At 39.2% G+C, this 19,060-nt stretch overlaps 1 protein-coding gene across 1 annotated transcript in view; it reads left to right on the top strand.

Annotated features, from left to right (window-relative positions):
- DCP1B (decapping mRNA 1B) overlaps nt 1-18,785 on the top strand; it is a 40,516-nt gene extending 21,731 nt beyond the window's left edge. Inside the window, exons 4-9 of the mRNA XM_066550898.1 lie at nt 726-792; nt 2,582-2,717; nt 6,875-7,003; nt 8,144-8,986; nt 15,729-15,965; nt 17,716-18,785. Of these exons, the coding sequence (XP_066406995.1) occupies nt 726-792; nt 2,582-2,717; nt 6,875-7,003; nt 8,144-8,986; nt 15,729-15,965; nt 17,716-17,796 (1,493 nt within the window). The 3' untranslated portion in view covers nt 17,797-18,785. The remainder of the gene's footprint in view (nt 1-725; nt 793-2,581; nt 2,718-6,874; nt 7,004-8,143; nt 8,987-15,728; nt 15,966-17,715) is intronic.
- Nucleotides 18,786-19,060: the final 275 nt, after the last annotated feature.

The raw sequence follows: 19,060 nt of genomic DNA on the forward strand, positions 1-19,060 counted from the left end.
GGAATTGAAGGAGTTATTGCTTTTGGACTCTCCTAATAGTAGGAATTATTACATCATCAGGATCAGTGTTGCAATTGTTGTTGAACAGGTGCTCAACCCATTTCAAATTAAATCCATTTTCAAATGAAACGTTGGAAGACATGGTAGGAACTGCCAATTCCTGGTAAGGTTGAGACAACTCTTGCCTGCAGTAGGGTAGGGAGGGAAGGAGGAGGAAACCCAGGATCTCCTCTAGAAAACAGTGAACAGAATTACAGCAAATCTCCAGGGAGGTAGAGATGTTCATCCTACTCCACCAGCTCTGATGCTCTGTAAGATAGACCTGAACATTCTTTGAAAACTAAACAGATTTTCCTACTTCCATATGCATGCAATGCTCCCTGCAGCATGCTGGTAGTGGAGTCAAATGGATATGGCAGCTGAAATAAAGGACAGAGAAAAAGATTTTAAAGAACAACCCCACTGGCTTAGTGTTCTGAAGAAAAGGATCAAATACCTTTGCCTTAATTGAGTATTTAAGAGCTTGTAATTTAAATGCTTAGAGATGTGCCTTTGATCTTTTTTGATTTTATAGGATCTGAGGTGTCATTTTGTGTTTCTAGATAGGGAAAACATAAGATGAAAATAAATTTTAAGATTAATTTGCAGGTCACATTTAAATATCTACCAGGAAGAATTTCTGTGTGAGAAGATGCTCACAGTTTGTGTTTGATGTGTATTTACAGTGTCCATATATGGGATTTGGTTTTATGATAAAGAAGAATGCCAAAGAATTGCAGAGCTCATGAAAAAGTAAGTGATGGGTAAACAAGACTTCTGTGCTTTTTTATGTATGTTTTTGGGTACATACATGCACATTTTATGTTTTTAGGATTATTATGCCTTTCTGCTTTAAACTTACAAACTTTGTTGCAAGTGTCAAGCCTGCATTTCATAAAATCATAAATAAGTCACTGAATTGCAGTAATTTTTCCTAATTTGTAGTGCAGCTCTCCAGCTACATCAGAGTGTACCAGTTGATACGATTTATTTCCTGATGACTCAGAGACCTATTTTGAAGAATTGTATTCTTTGGGGGTTTAATATATCTTTCAATTTGGGAAGATTTTATTTTTTAATATTGTTACCTTTCTTTTTTTCCCTTATATTAAGGTAAGTGCAGGATATCATGAGGGTATGCTGTACTAATAAAATTTCTGTGGGTTTTGTCCTGTTAGTACATCATGGCTGAATTCCTGCTTCCTCATTTCTTAACAGTAGATACAAAATTCACTTTTTTTTGGCATTTAAAGCAAGACTTCGATTAGCTTTAAAGTCATAGCTTTCATGCACATAAAAATATGTTTTTCTAAATGTTAAACTTTAATTTTGCAGTCCAGCCAGAGGTGAAGAATCCACACAGAGCTGTGTTCTCAGCTGTATTTTAACCTAAGAATGTCATATGGGTAGCTTTTTTCAATATCACTCTTCTCCTGTCCAGGATGGACAGGACTCATTCTTCTGCACTGTTTGCAGGGACCCTTTTTTAAGGACTATGTCCTGCAGGTTTTCATGTTTGCTTGGAGAACAAGGGAGCTCAAGTCATCCAGATTTTATCAACATATGCAGACTACATTTTTTAGAGCTATAATGTGGAGGATGTTGTAAAGGGGCTGGGTAGGAACAGGCAGTGATTGGCCATTCCAGCTGCCTGTGGTATATAGGATTAGACACACCAGATAGGATTTGTGATAAAATACTGCATGGGAAGGTAATCATCTTTCCTCCATATATCCTTTTTTTGAAAAAATACCTGCTGCTTTTCATTTTGCAGTGACAAAACGGTGTGAAATGCAAACTGGGACAGTGGTGGGGTTTTGTTCAGTGGGGTTTGTTGGTTTTGCTGTATATATATCCTACAGCTCTAAAATGAGTCAGCTGTGACCCAAGAAATAATTGATGGGGATGAATTTACAGAAATAAACAATGAACCGTAGGAAACTCAGGTTTTTGACAGCTCATTTTAGTTAACTAGCTCAAGTTTCGGTTGGTGGTGATTAGGTGCTCTCAAACTGGTAATTTACTACAATAAAACCTAGTTTTCAGAGGATTCATGCAAATGTAAACCATGTGTAGTGGTTTATAATAGCAGTATTTCATATAGATAAAAAATACCCTGTTGCTCAGCCAATTGGCTGTGTGTTTTAATTCTCAGCATTCTACAATAATAATAAAACAGCTGGGGCAGGAAATTGGTCATTTGCTAGTACTTAATGCCTGATTTGTGTGTGTGTTTGCCATCCTCCACCACCAGCAGAACTGAATAACACTATAAATTCCCTGCTCCTTCTGGGTATAGAAATTGTGACTCAGTTATGGAAATTTTATTCTATGGTCTAGTGTAGTCAAGATTGCAGAAAATTAATCTTATGTCAAATTATGATTTTATAGAGATCTTTTAATAGCAATTGTTTTATTGCACATTTTAATGTAGACTGGAAAAGACAAATATTTGTGTTTCAATTAAGTATTGTACAGTAATTGTGGTTAAGTTTTTATATTTTATTTGTACTTTTTTTCTCATATATCCTCCACCTTTCAGCCTAACTCAGCAGGAACAATTCAAAGCACAGCAGGGCACAGGAACAGGGGTGTCCCCCATGATCATGAATTCTGCTAATAACAAAGAAGTGGATATCTTAAGGATGCTTACCAAGGCCAAAGATGAGTATACCAAGGTGAGACTTGCTCTCACTTTACTTTATGAAACATAAAAGGTTTGATTTTGGGTTTTGAATAGTTCTACTCAAAGTGATTTTGGACAGTGTGCTCTCTCATTTTGTGTAGAAGTGGCTGGTAAAAAAAAAAAATTGAGAGAATTTGCTAAAAATTCAAAAGAAATTAATGCTGTCAATAACAAGTTCTGGCAGGAGAATGTGGATATGATTATTTGTTGAATAGTAGAGGCTCAGAGCAAGTACAAATTACCTTTCATTCTGACCCTTAGAGCTCTTGTGCCTATTGAGGAGCACCTGCAAGCTGTGCCCTCTTTCTGGGTGAAGTATTTACCTGCTGATAGTTTCTGTGGTTTGTACAAAGGACCTGGTTCAGGAGACTTTTGACAGTGAAGTTACTGCTTTTAATTGTGGTTGTTAGCTCCTTTCAGGCACTAATGGAAGGAAATGAAAAGGTTGAAATGTAGTATGATTTCAGCCCGTGTGCTGCTTTGGTCTTCTGAGGCTTCTAAATAAAGAAGTAACTAATGGACTAATAATGTTCTCTATTATTGAGCAATCAAAAACGTTTTACTTTGGGGAATAAAAATCTAATAATTTTAACTATTCATATATAAGCTGCAAGTCGTTACAGAGCCTGCAGGTTCCTGCTGCTGTTTCCTGTATTGCTTATGTGCTGTCATGCAGTAATAGAGCTCCTCAGTGTTCCATAAGAGTCTGGCAATGTACATATATCTTAACTTTTTATCTCTTTACATTTCTTGTGTTTATTTTTCTGAAATGTAGCTACTAATAAAATCCTTAGAAAGATGATAGCAAACTGTTTGAGCTAGGGTGAAATGGAGCCTTTTTTATTGTGTATAGTTTCTGTTGAAGCTTGGGGCCTTTGTATTTTCTGTAGTAGAGATTTAATGTATTACAGTGGACAAACACTTCCAAAATCTGGTATTTTTCCCATCTTTTAATACTGAATCATTATCTAATCTTGGCATCAGAGAATATGTTTTGAGATGTTCTGAAATGTTTAAAGGGTTTTCATTAGATAACCTTAAAAATACTGCAAATGGAAAACTGGAAAATATTAGGCTGTCTTCAGATTCTATGAAAAGAGGGTGATAAATCTAAAAGATGTTACCTTCCATTTCTGCATTAGCACACAGAAAACAAGACAAAGGAGAACTAATTCTGTTGTTTAAATAATAGGTTTTAGGACTCTTTTCCCTTTAGAATCTTTTGCAGATTTGCTTCTTACTTTATCTTTAATCTTTCTGCATTTAAGGGTTTGTCAAGGACATAAAAAATAACATAAAAAACTTCCTCCTCATCTGGGACATGAGTGCTAGGAATGCCTGACCTCTTATGAACAGGATGTGTATGATTTCTTGTATTGCTAGTAATATAAATTTCTAAAGAGTGTGATAAATAAAGGCAATGACAGCCATTTTTCTATTTAATGTCAATATGTTTCAGAGCTGTCGTGCTTTTTGACTGGTTTATGACATGTACTTTCTTGTCAGTGTATGTTTTATTACTTACAGTCTGATGTGCTGAAATTAGTTATGAAATATGTTGTTCTCTTCTTTGAATTCTGTGTTTATTCAGTGAAGAGTGTTTTAAAGTGTTGGAAGCTGTAGAATAAGCATCAATTTTCAAAATTTTAAGGAATTTTACTCAATTTTTAAGAATGTAACTAATTTTGAAGTTCCTTATTCCCAAATTATGTTATACATTTAGAGATTACATTACATGCAAAATAGAATACACGGTCTCCCCTTCCTTTTTTTAATTGATGGAGCTTTAAGATGCTGAACCACTGAGGTTTTTTGTTAAATCTACTTCTTATACACTCACCTTCTCTTGACCTCTGGTAAGAAAAAGCTGGCCTCTCTGACAGCCAGGGAGAAAACCAGCTGAAGAGTGGCAGGGGTACAGAACAAATCATGACAAAATGGGTTTCTCCTTTCCCATTGTGCCTTGTCTTGTACTGCAGCCCAAGCTCTGGGCTGAACTCTGTGCTGCACGGTTTCTCCCAGCATTTAGCATTTCCAGCTTCCTACTGCACAGGTGGAGTATCAATCTCACAACACAGAGCAGTTGTTTGCCTTGAATATCTGTGACTCTACCAAACTTGCCAAAACCCCCTCAGTGATTTTTCTTGCTCTTTTTGATCCACATGGACCGTATGTGTCTAGTTTTGTTCCAGTGTTGCTGAGCCTTTCTTTGACTTGATCTTAGAACCTTTTGGTTACTTAGCCATCTTCTGTAGCAGCAGAGCTTTGAACAGGACACCTGACTAAAGGACAGACCTGTGAGGCAAGGTGTAGGAATTGCCAAATGTTCTCTGGTTCTCTCACTACAGAGCATGGTGGGATTTCTTTCATGCTGCTTTTTGCTATTATTTGTTGATAATAATATCTGCCATCTTGTTTACCTGTCTACCTGACAGGTGCTTAAAATGCCATGCTAGTGCTCCCAACTTCCTCATCAGCAAGGCTGTGTTCCCCATCTGCCAAAATGGCTTTAAATTCTGAGCTCAGCAGTTATAGATGCCTCTGGAATCATCACAGGCTTCTTTTCTCTTCCATGTGCTTCTGTGTTTGACAGCAACCTACTAGCCTTGTTATCAAGTCACAGCAATGATACCAAGTCAGGTCAATGTCATTCTTGTGTGTACTGATGCTCATTTGGCTGAGGAATTTGGTCTAAAATATGCTCATATAGTGATGACTCTGTTAAACACTACTGCTTGTCACCTCATTTTTATAGGCTTAGTTCTGTGATTATGCAGGGTATGACAGTGGAATCTGAGGTACTTAAGGTTTCTGAGGAATTCAGCCTATTAAAATATCCTGAGGAAATAAGGGTGTTATTTAAATTCTGCAGAACTCACTGGGAAATATTCAAGAGGATGTTATCCATGGTGTTAAAGAAAAAGTTTATGTGCTTTTTGCCCAAAAGGTTGGGCTGAAAAATAGCAATGAAAAGAAGATATGTTGAAGAAAAGGCAGAAACATTAGAAAGAGAACTGTATGGGGGGGGGAAAAAAGCCATTTAATCTTAATGAAGTGCAGGTTTGGTCCGTGTAGGGTCTGTCCAATCTGACAAACAACTGAAAGTGTTGAGGACCTACTAAAGCCCCTTAAGTCCCCACAAGAACTCCAGTTCTGTTTTACTGGACAGCCCTGGAACCAGCATGTCTTTGTTTATTTGTTTACTGTCAGAAATGGGTTAAGTGGTCAGCTTTGTATATTTGAGAGTGGGGTTAGAATTAATAGAAGAATTAATAGAATTAACTTCTTGTTAAATCATTCTTCTAAAAATCTTTCCACTTTCTTGGTTTCGACTGTATCAAGTGACAGTGACTTCAAAGAGACTGTCTTCTTTTCTACTGACAGTAGTGTTCCATGTATACCCAATGCTTTTTTAGTTTCATTGACTATATTCTTATATATAGCATCTTATTCACCTTTTCCATTTCTGTTTACTATTTATCTTTCATGGAGCATTTTATGTGGTTTTTCTCTGAATTAAGTCACGCCCTTCTCTCTCCACATGACATTTTTTGTACCTGATCACTTTTAGTAATCTGTCTCTGACCATCTTTTTCATAATAAGAAATTCTACTGATTCTACAAATTGATTAAATCTTTAACTGTACATGTATATGTATCCTGCAAGTTCCTACCATGTGAAGATTTATGTAAAAGAGTTAAGAGTTATTATTCTACTTTTTGACAAAAGCATTTTGAATTATATTTATGGGCACATTAATCCTTCATCTAAACTTCTTCTAGCTGCCTGTTGGATGCAGGAAAAGCATGTCTGTTGCTTGGTTTTTGAGGTGCTTTTAAAAAGTATTTTATGTTTTTGAAGTGCAGGAAAAGCAGAAGGCCAAAAAGAGAACTGAGATTTAAATTAGAGGGAAATCTCATACTAGGGAAATCTTGGAATCAAGTGTTCAGTTTTACATATGTCTTGTGGTTTTAGAAAATTAGGTTGCAGTTGCTACAGTTCTTCTAATAGCATAATACTTCGTCATCAGTGCTGCAGTTAGTATTTTGGTTATTGAATACCTGGTGATGTCTGTATTTTACTGTGGTTGGGAACTGGGGGAGAATACCTTGTCGCACATGCTAAGAAATGCTTTTTTTGTGTTGCAGTGTAAGACCTGCTCAGAGCCAAAACAAATAACCAGTTCCTCTGCAATCTATAACAACCCCAACCTAATCAAACCCATTCCAGTGAAGCCGAGTGAGAACCAGCAGCAGCGAATCTCCCAGCAGAGCAAGGTAAAATCTGTGGTGTTTTCTGACTGCTGCTGCTGCTCTGAGCAACAGGAACATTGATTCCAGGTCACTGCATGAACTTGAGATGGAACCACTGTAAGGAATGATTTTAAAGCACAACTAATCTGGTTTGTGAAAGCTCCCTAACCCCCACTGTATGATTTGGAAACACACAAACTACAGACATACTGTGCTGATGCAACCAAGAAATATTGGTCTTGCAAATTTCAGGGGATGTTTTGATCACAAGCTGATCTAGTCAATTGCTGGACCACACTTTTTGTGGGTTTTTGTTTGGTTTTTGGCTTTTTTTCCCCCCAGTGGAAATCATTGAAATAAAGAAAGTCTCTTGATATATCTTCAAGCCAAATCACAGTGCAAAATCCTAAAAATTTAATTCAGCTGTGACCAGCAGATGCACAAGAAGTGGCTCTACTTGATACACAGGCAGATTTCTGTCTCTTACTAATATTGTACTGATGGCTGTAAAAGAAGATGCTCTTTCATGTTATTTAAAGCAAAGCCACTGCTATGTCTCAGATTTGCTGATTTTCTCCCACATTAGCAGCTTGACAACAGTCTTCTTGCCCTTCCTATGTGACAAAACTATTAAAAATCCTCTTGGGGAAAAAAAGAGCATAGCAGCTTGCTCATCTTTTCATTGAATTCTGCTGGCTAGATATTGTCACCACTTAATGTAATGTGGTGGTGTTCGCAGGGGTCCCAGGACCAGGGAAGAGATGAGAATCTTGACTCCATGTTTCAGAAGGCTGATTTATTATTTTATGATATATATTAAAAGAAAATTATATATTAAAAGAATAGAAGAAAGGATTTCATCAGAGGGCTTGAAAGGGAAGGAGAGGAATGGAATGATAATAAAATCTTGTGACTGAACAGAGAGTCCGAGACAGCTGGACTGTGATTGGCCATTAATTAAAAACAACCACATGAGACCAATCACAGATGCACCTGCTGCATTCCACAGCAGCAGATAATCATTGTTTACATTTTGTTTCTGAGGCCTCTCAGCTTCTCAGGAGAAAAAATCCTAACGAAAGGATTTTTCATAAAATATGCCTGTGACAATGTAACTCCTGCGCGAGGGAGCTGTGTTTACTCTTTTCCTTTGTCCCCTGGCAGAGCGCGGATCCTGAACCCCAGCACTTATCCTTGACAGCACTGTTTGGCAAACAGGACAAGGCAGATGGCTCAGAAGCGCTCCCCAAGCAGCACCAGGAGAGCCTCCCGGCCAGGCAGGGCGTGGTTCGCTCTCTGTCCTACGAGGAGCCCAGCAGGCACTCCCCCAGCGGCGAGAAGCAGCTGTGCCCGGCCATCCAGAAGCTCATGGTGCGGGGCACCGAGCTGCACCCCCTGGCCGAGCTCCCCGAGAGCCGCCTCTGTGAGAATGGCAGCATCCCCCCCGTGGGGGAGACTTTCACGGGCCTCTTCCAGCCCGTGGCTGCCCACGGCATGGCCACGGCTCACGGAGCTCAGGACACTGCTGGCACTCAGAGCTTACTGCAGAAACTGCAGAGTCAGTCAGGGTCGGTGGCTAAAATGGAGCCCAGTGCCGCAGGAGCTGTGAACTCCACGGCTTCCGTGTTCAGCAGGACTCCTGCTCCTGTTGGAGCGCCAGCCGCAGCACCAGGAAATAACATGAGCCAGCCCCCTCTGGTGTACTTCAATGGGTCCCTACCAGGCCAGACTTTAGAGGCTCAGACGCTTGGTAAAGAACAATCCAAACTTCCCAGACAGCCACTTCCTCTCTCTGGCAATCAAGCGGCCAATTCTGGGGTGATTTCACCTCAAGAATTATTGAAAAAACTCCAGATAGTGCAACAAGAACAGCAGCTCCATGTATCCAGCAGACCAACGTTGGCAGCTAAGTTCCCAGTTGTTACCCAGAACACCAACACCCTGAAACCACTGGATTCCTGGATAGAAAAGGCTCCAGGCACAGAAAAACAGAGCACTCTCTTCCAGGTAAATGGGGAACTTCATAAATAAATACAAATCCAGCAGTCTTTTAAACTTGATTTTTTCTGAGGTTAGGCTTGGCTTCGTTGCTGCTGCATGTTGCCCATGATTCATTTTGCAGGTGATGCTTTCCCAACACTGAGTAAGTTCTGATTTACCAAGATGTGATACTGTAAATCCTGAGGGCCACATCTCTTGCACATCAATGATGACCAGAAATACTGCACTGCTGGGTTGTCCCAGAGCTCCTTTGAAAAGTCACCGAATTTTCACTTGCCATACTTGGGCTGTTACATGTAATTGCTTGCTATTCAGTGTAATATTTTGGGTTTAATAATTATTTTCTGCAAAATTAGTCATAGCTTCCTCTGTGTAGATGTGCATTCTTTTGTATGCCAGTTGCTAAAGATACTTAAAAGGTCCCTTGTTTTCTAACAGCAGCTTTTAGAAGTATTTGGATATTGGTCAGTTAGTTATCTTGTACTACACCTGCTACTTCTAGATATTCATTAGCTATTTTTCTTTTAATTTGCTGTGTATTGTTTTGAAAAAAGGTCTTGTGCCTGAAGGACATCAAAAAATTCTCTTTATTTTGATCCCAGAAGTCAGATTGGTGTCTTTAAAAATTCAGGAGATGTTAAGAGACTGTATCTCTCTGATGAGTATATTTTTATGTTCTTCAGAAAAGCAGCATGTGCGATTATAAAATGTCCCATCTGAAACAACTACTGTCTTTAACAACTTCATTTTCTGTAGGATTTTCTACACTAGAAAGTCTTTACATGTCCTGTCTGAGAATGTATCTAAGCTCTTTTCAGCTTCCTTTTTTGGGGATAGGCTGTGGGGTATTGGGGTCTGATTTGTATGGGAGTCTAGAAGTTACTGATCCCAAATATTCTCCTTTTCAGTGTAAAGTTGAAAAGCTGTTTTTCTGTTGTGACTATTCCATTCTTGTATTTCTGTTCCATTCTCTTTTCTCTTTTATTTCTCTTTTATGTTTTTTCTCTTTCATTCTATTTTTCTAATTCTGTCAAAACCTGATTGAAAGACTACAGGATATTTCAAGATGCTAGAAAGTTCTTCTATACATGAAGAAGCTGAAGGAGTCATTTAATAATAAAAGAGCCACATCTGTCACTAAGTTTGTGACAGGTCAAGTTTTCTAATACCAAGAGAGAAGTGGGAGGAATATTAATTTGATACAGCAAATAGCCATCATAATTTTTGTTCTTTTAATTAATGCAGTAGAATTTGAATCTGTATGAAAGAGTTTTTTGGGGATTAGTCATTGAAATTATTCAGAATCAGTTGCTTGCAGATGGTAACTTTGACTTTCCGGTGGAGAGCTAAAGAATAAAAGGAGGATCCAAAGTCAAACAAATTGATTTGTTTTCACTGGCAATGGAACTTGCCTGCTTTAAATGTAAGAAATTGTGTGATTCACTGGTACATGTACTGATAGCATGAGGGAGGACATAATGGAGGTAAAAGTGAAATGAGGCTAGTCCAGGCTCTACATTGTAAGTCAGTATGCATGAATAAAAAATTAGGAAATATGCTGATATATTTTCCAGATGAAAAAAACCTACAGATGTTGCTATGGCAAATGACTTTAATTTTGTATATATGAAAAAGACAGTGGTACCACTATTAATTGCAATATGGAAAGGCAATTCCTGAGCTCTGGTCTAATGCAACTGCAACAGTTTGACTGCTTGAGTATGGATAGAACAGCAGCTTGTGAGAAAAGAAAAGTCTTCTCTGGAACAAGGCTCATTCACTGTGATCATTGCTGCAAGCTTGCCTTAAAAAAAAAAGCAGCAACTGAGATTCTCAGTCTTCCTTTGCAGGGCTCTGAGTAGAACAAGGAGAGTGAGGCTGTTGAGGAGTGGCTTCCTAGGCTGCCACAGCTGCTATCAACACAATATTAGATGCATTAAATTTGGAGATTTAATGCATAGACTAAAAATGATAACAAAAGTGTCACTAATTATTGCTTAGGACACCTAAAGCTCTGCAGTCTGGGAGGAATGGCCTCTTTCACGTGCAGCAGATTGCCACAAAAGCAAAAGCAGGGAGGCTAAAAATGAAGCAAGGACTCTGTTCCTTTGGAAGCCATGAATTAGCCACAGAAAAAGGGCTTGCTTTTGAAAAACAACCTGGAAGACAAAAACCAACTTTTAAAACCAACATTAATTTTTTTATGATGTTATCCTTGCAGTAGACCAGAGGCTTCAAGTGCTGCCATGCCTGCAGAGTAGATATTTGAGTGAAATTGAATTGGCACAAATATATCTGCACATGCTCATGCAAAATTGATCAAAGCAGATTCTGACAACAAGTGCAGCAAAAGGTTTGTTCTCTGTAATTATTTGTCTTTTGGTATTGCCTCTCCTACTATGCTTCAGCATACAGAAAAAGCAAAAGTCTGACAGGAATAGAGAGATATCTGAGCAGTGTCTGTTGTTGGAAAAATCAGATTAAAGGAACACCCTAAATCCATCAGCAGCACTAAGAAAATGTAAGCAATAGTCCTTTCCACAACTGACACATTACAAGTCCAAGTTTAAATTGGCTTCTGCTGCAACTCCATATGGTACAAGAACTGTGATCTCCCACATGAAAAGGAAGAGACCAGTTACCAAAAAAATGGGAAAAGAAAAAAAAAAGGAAAAAAGCAAAAGCCAAAGAATAATACTTGGAAGCATTCAGCCTGGTCTGGTGCCAGCCCTGTTTTGTGAAATATTCCTTATGCAGACAGTGAGTAACATGTGCTTAAGAGACAATAAAAAAGCATTCATCTACAGTGGGCTTTTAGGGGTATGTTTAGTGTTAGGGATGTGCTTTCCTGATTATAGGTACATGCATGCTTAAGTGTTTATGTTAATCAGAATTATGGTTTTACAAGTGCTTACAATAACCCAGACACAAATTTATCATTTCTTCAGAAGACCACGTATCTTGCAGCTCATTTTTCACATTTCTTGGAGCATTTTTCCATCAAGAATGTATTTTCTACATCATGTTACATCTTCTGAGTATGTGCATGAAACCCCAGTGTGTGTGGTGTGAGCATCACAGGACTGCTTCTCTGTTGTCCTGAATGCAGTTTCAGCAATTCTATATTGCAAACAGGTGCATTAAACTTGTTTCAAAAAGTAATTTCAGCTTCTGTAGCTAAAATAATTGCTGAAATCAATTAAAATATTCTAAATTAAACTTGAAAGACAAAGCAATGTTAGCGTTGTAGCCAGCTTTGTTTTAATGAACTGCCTTTAAAGTTCCTGAACCATTCTTAGAATTATGTTCTCAGTTTTCAGCAATGCTTCTGAAAACTGTTTAGGCCCACAGCACACACTGGGTGCTGCTGTTCCAGAGGAGCACTTGCTCCACCTGGGATTCTGTTCACACAGGAAGCCACAGAAGGTGCCAGTTTGCATTGCAGGAGACCCAGTGCACTCCTTGCTTCACTGTGGTACATGAATTTGCCAGCTATGGTGTCATCCAGCTGCCAACAGCCCCACAGAACACCAGTCTGATACCTTAATGAGCATTTGGGCTTCAGGGAAGGGATGTTAGATACTGCACCAGTTATTCTGCACATTTTTTCTTGTTCCTCCCTCATTGCTGCACAGCTGATGGCAGACTCCTACTCTGTTATTAGTGACTCAGAGATTTAAGTGTTGACCTGACAGCTGGAGATAATGGATGAAGAAGCAGCTCAGTTTCTGTGGGTAAGAAGTTGATCAACAGAATTTTGGAAGGGCTCTTATGACTGGTGAGAAGTTACTCAAAGCTGAAAGATTGGTCCAAAGGCTTTTAGTGTCCCTGCAGAGGATTTTACAGCCTTCTGCCAAAGCATGGTGTTACAGGAATTGCACTGGTAATGCAAAGATCAGCGTCCTGTTTTCTGGTGGGTGTCAGTTGTCCCAAGCTGATCACCTTGATCAGTTCAGATCAAGGTGATCTGAGCTGAATCTCAAATGAAAATTTTGCTTTATCTTCAAAACAAACCCCAAACAATCCATGTTTTTTATGTCAAGGTTTGTTCAATGGCAGAAGCTTTGAGCTTGAGCTGTTAGCAAAAAATACATTGTAACATTAGGAGAGACATAAATGCTATGCACTAAAAAAAGACCCATGAACTCTATTCTTCTTCTGACACAGTATTTGAAGTTCTGCATGACCCTGTGGGTGTTGGCTGTGTCACCAGCAGATGGCAATGTTGCTCATTCCATACAGTTTCCATATGCTTGGCATGTCCTACCTAACCGACCTTTCTATCCAGAGAAGACAAAGCATTCTTTGTGTGTCTCTTAAACCACAACGTGTGTTTGTCAGGAGGAGCTGTGTTTTATTAAAGGCACAGTTTGTCTCAGGTTTTGTTTGTTTGCCTTGGGCACATGAGAAAAATGTCTTTAGATTTGGAAGGCCATGTTATCTGGGGCTGACAGAGTCTGCTGTAGATTAAGCTCTGTTAGTGGGACACTGCATCTCCTCCAGCTGCTCCCAACCTTCCCTTTGCAGGAGGTTTCTGCCCTTGTAGAGAATTTTGTATATGCATTCTTGAAATCACATTAGGAAGAATCATCTTGTTTAAGCAAGCCCTGCCAATTTTGCTGGAGGTAAATGAAAGAGAAGTTGCTGCAGCAGCGTGGACGAGGAGAGCAGAAGCATTGGGCTGAGTATCTGGGGGTAGCTGGTGTTCCACAGGCAGGACAAGATCTGTGCAGAGTCTGAAGGTCTCACTCTACAGAGGGATGCCACTTTGGACTCACACTAGTTTTCTTCTAAAATGAGTGGTGTTTTTCAAGCATAGGTGTGCAAACCTTCAGTCAGTTTGCATTACCTCTGCTCAGTCAGAGGCTTGGAACACGGACCTGGTCATGGCTGTTTTGATTACATACTGTGGGGTTGGAAGAAAGCTGTAGTCTAGAGTTTTGTAGTACTCTGTGTTTGAGAAACAGACACAATATTTACCTAACTGGGTAAATATTGGGGGGAAAAAAGCGAGACTTTTGTATTAGGTGTATATTGCATGCTTTCTTTCCTGACCCCTAGTCTTTCTGCTTCCTTAAATTTTCCATAAAACAGCATGAAATCTCAGTTCTCTTTGTTTCTATTTCTCTTTGTATCATGGTCTCACAAAAATTGTTCAGAAATGTCTTGGGTAGAACAATCATAACTAGGAGAGACACAAGCTACAAAAATGTGACTGTTCTTTAATGCTAATCTGTGTGGTTTAGCATACCTAGGAGATCAACCTCAGTTCTATTTTCTGAACCTTAATTTTTCTTCAAAATTGAAATGTAATCCAGGACACAGAGTGAAGTGATTCAGTAGCCTTTCACCTTAATATGGTAGCAATAAATTGTGCTCCGGCCCAAAAGGGAGGAGCTTTGGTGAGCTTGTATCAATTCCTTTGTATGTACTTTAAAAAGATTGGATACTTGAATAGCAAGAAGATCGCTGATTAGGATAAGATTTGTTATTGGAATTACCTGGAGAGAGAGCTGATGTCTGCAAGCTGAATGAATTAACTTTCTGTTATGTTGTATATTACATAGGATAGTATTTGCTAATATTATATCTGTTAGTATTTGCTAATCCTGCATGATTTACAGTTCCAAGATTCACTGCAAAACTCGAAGGTGAAAATTATTTGGCAGATGTGCAGATTAGTGTGGTTAAGATACTGAGGGAACTGCTGCAGCACCAAGGTTCTCTTTGAGGGCCACTTTGAGTTTGTCAATGGTGTGTTGGTTGTGTGTCTGTTCTGTTTCTGGCAATGCCATGAGCTCACTATGGATCTTTAGCTAAATCACTGAATCTATGGTTTTGTTTTCTCTCTCCTTAAGTAAAATGAAGGTAAAATACACACACATATATATTTATAAAGTAATTTGAAAGTTATTATTGGAAAATACTTTCTAGTATTAGGTACAGGGGTATTGTATTTGTGGGGTGCCCAGACAAAGGAGGGAATGATGAATCTGACTCCATGTTCTTAGAAGGCTAATTTATTATTTTATGATACTATATTATGTAAAAGAATACTAAACTAAACTATACTAAAGAATACAGAAAGGATTCTTACAGAAGGCTAAAAAGATAATAATGAAAACTCGCGACTCCTTCCAGAGTCTTGACACAGCTTGACACTGGTTGGCCAATGAGTCAAAACAATTCATTTGAAACCAATGAAACAATCTCCAAACACATTCCAAAGCAGCAAAACACAGGAGAAGCAAATGAGATAATTATTGTTTTCCTTTTTCTCTGAGGCTTCTCAGCTTCCCAGGAGCAAAATCCTGGGCGAAGGGATTTTTCCAGAAAATATGACTGCCACACAGGGGTTAGTCTTTAACAGTGATACTTGCATGCCTCATGTTCTCAAAGATTAAACTTGCTGACTTTCTGTCTCTGCGTGGAAGCCTTTGCAGCTGCATCCTCCAAGTGCTGATATTTAATAGCAGTCTGATTCCTGTAACAAAATGCTGTTGTCCTAAGATCATTTGCCTCTCTGATAGATCTATCACACTTGAATCCATGTCTGCAATCTCAAATTGGATGGAAGACCTTTTCATCTGGAAGTAGATCCTAGAGGTGGTGTAGAGCTGGAGTTTTACCTGGCAGTATTGATCTCCAGCAGCTGTGCCCACTGCCAGTCTCTGCAGTTCTCACCAGCTCCATTCCCGCAGAACGAGGCAGACAGCTTTACCTGACGCCCGTGTTTTTATCTGCGCAGGTCATCTCCCCGCAGCGCATTCCTGCCACCGTGAGCCCCACCCTGCTGATGTCCCCCATGGTGTTCACTCAGCCCACGCCTGCTCCGCCCAAAGCTGCCGAGAGCGGCCGCTTGGCCAGCGCCGAGCCTGGCTCGGGCAGCCTGCTCCTGCCCCTGCCCGCCCCAGAGGCGGCCGTGCCCAGCAGCACCGCCATCTCCAAGATGCAGCTGCAGGAAACGCTGCTGCACCTCATCCAGGTACACTGCCAGCAGTTCTCCCACTTGGCTTCAAATCCTGCTGCCCACAAGCACCCTGTAGCTGTTGTGTCTGTCTAAAGGCAAAATGAAATGAAATACATGTTGGAAGTTGGGCTGCTTGTGCCAGGGTGATGTGATAGGCTCTCCTTGCACACTGCTGGCTCAACTGCATTTTGATTAATGCATCTGATTTGGGGCTCAGGAAAGGTAATAAATTTGGTGGAAAAGAACAAAGATGACTGAAAGCTTTGTAAGGTCAGCCTCTGAGCCAGAGAGACATCTATTATATTTTTAGCCAGGGATAAATAATGGGTGGTTATCCTAGCTGCCAAATACTTCAGAGATGTGTGTTAGCAGTAAGAGGAGTTCAGATGGGAGATTAAAATTGCAGGATGAGTGTGAGCAACTTTAAAATATGGGCTAGATAACATGAATGTATGTTAATTCAGTTTAGCATTTGAAATAGAAAATTACGTGAAATAAAATTCCTTTTCTTGCAGTTTTTCAGGTTTAATTGTGACAAAGCATTAACAATGTTATGTATAAGATGATTATTTACTGCTTTGGCATGATGCATAATTATGATTTTTTTTTCCTTGACTTGCTGTGTGAGTAATATCTGAAGAGTAAAAGTTGAGGAGAGATTACATAACTAAAAACCTGGCTGCAGAACACAAGGGGCAGAGAAACACATCCAGTTTGTAGATGTGTCTATGTGTCTATATGGCTTTGAAATAAAACTAAAACACATTATTGTAAGTCACTTAAAATGTTATTTAAATTACAAATTCAGAAAATAAATAGTATCTTTAATAAGCTGGAGGGCTTTCTCATTTTTCCCTGTACTTTTATTTTAGGATTAAAAAACCAGCACATTATCTTGCCCTTACATACTTTGGGTGTCTGGATACTATTAAAACCATACATGAAGTTAAAGAGGAAAGACTAGTCAAGGAAAATAGGGGGTTACCCTCTGTAACTTTGTACTTGTAAAATATATATATATTTAACCCTGCTATTCTTGGTGGTAGTTAGGCTTTAACTGAGTTACCTTGAAATTATTCACTGCCAATTTGTTAGCTGTCATTTTCCATTATATAAAACTACAATCTTGGATGCACCTAATTTTCCTTAAATATTATCTTGATTGTAATTATCCTCATATGTTTATGTGAGCTACTTATAACATTCTTTCTTAATGTGGGCTGACTCATTCTTGCAAAATGTTCTTCAGAAGGAAAAAGTTTAGCATCAGAGCAAAAGGAGCAGCATCCCTTAGGGAGCATTAAGCCTAAAAGAGCTAAACAAGATGCAAGGGGTTTCCCAGGTAGGATTTTGGGGTAGGATCACAATCCAGTGTTTCATTATTCCTTCAGACATGCTTGGAATTATCCCCGACCTGATAGAGGACACAACTTAAGGAAGTCCCTAGATAAATGAGGGCAAGGAAGAGAAATAGGGTTGTAATTTCAGTATTGTCACTGGGTTATTATGCAACAATACTGGACTCAATTTAAATGCACTGTGAGTTTAGAAAATCTTCTTTCTGTGTACTCATTGCTGAGGTGCAGTCATGGGAAATAAAACAGATCTTCGGTGAAAGAAAGGGCTTTGCTATTGTTCTCTTTTATAAAAAAAAGTAAGATTAGAAAGTGTCAGGTCCATAAAATGGAATAACCTTCTAATCTCTTGACTCCAGTTATCCTGCTAACAATGACGTGTTGGGTTTGTTTGTTTGTTTGTTTTTCAGAATGATGACAACTTCTTGAACATTATTTATGAAGCGTATCTCTTCAGTGTGAGGAAGGCAGCAATGAAAAAGCCTATGTGAAGGATCATCTCTTAAATCAGTTTCCACAGCTTCCTGAACTCCAGGAAGAAGATTTGGAAATTTTCAAGTACGATTATGTTTGAAGAAATGAATGGTCTTAGGCATTTTGCATACACTTAGATTTTCCTTGTTGGCAAGCACGTGCTGTACTGAGATAGAAGTGAGCAGAAATGGATTGTGCCTTTAGCGAGGGGAGCGTCACAGCGCCAAGGAATTAATCGCAAAATATCTTAAATTATTTTTTTTACCCTGGTCCATGCTTAGAGTTGGTTTCCCGGCATAAGGACTCAGTTCTCAGGATCCGGTTTCCTTTTTCACTCGCAGCGTGGTTCCTCATTGCCGAGGTGTTTGTCCCTGCTTCTCCCTGAGCCGTCCCGGGGAGCGCGCCTGTCCCTGACCACATGGTGGCAATGTTGGACTATTTTTAGGAACATCAAAATCCGCCTGAAATCTTGGAAAAGGAGCTTTTCGGGAAGACTGATCGTCGTACTTAGCTGTCTGCAAAGCAATTTAGAAGAAGTGTCATGACTTCCCCCAAAATTTTTGTAGGAAAATCTTTTTCTATTTTGACAAGAATATTTTTAGCTAGATGTAGAAATGGGATTCTGCAGGTGTTCGAGGAATTGGAGGGGGGGGGGTGGGAGGGAGGTGGGTTTATGAATGTACTTGGCTGTCACAGAACTCTGGGGTGACACTGGATTCATCTTTCTATTATTCCAGGTCCAATCTGCATAATTATAAGCAATGTGAAAATTCGTTAAGGGAAATGCTACCTGGTGTAATTTTTTTTTTTAAGTGTGTTCCTGAAGCACAGTAATTTCATTGATCCATTTCTAAAGAAAATAAAAATGGATAATCCCTCCAATGTGCTGATTTCATTTTATTGCACCATGGACTATATATTTAGTTTGTATGAGTCGAAAATGTTTTTACACTTGGCAGAAGACACATGAGGTTTTAAATCCACTAAAATAAATGATTGAAAGGATTTTTATGTGTATTTTTATTAGCATCTGCTGCTGAAGTGCCAGTTTACTACAGTTTAGGAATCCACAGTTGTTGCTGAGGAGGCATTTCTTCTGTGGGTGCAGAGAACCCGAACTGTAATCCATGAATGATTATTTAATGTTCTTTACTGTGGGCATTGATGTAGGCACAACTCAGTAGCCTCATCTGCGAAAGTTCTTTGGTGTCAGTTTGGCTGCAGGTTTCAATTACTTTGTAATTATTCAGTTAAATTACTTTAGAGTTGTAATGAGTCAAA

The sequence above is a fragment of the Molothrus aeneus genome, chromosome 5, assembly GCF_037042795.1.
Source record: "Molothrus aeneus isolate 106 chromosome 5, BPBGC_Maene_1.0, whole genome shotgun sequence".
Classification (NCBI taxonomy): Eukaryota; Metazoa; Chordata; class Aves; order Passeriformes; family Icteridae; genus Molothrus; species Molothrus aeneus.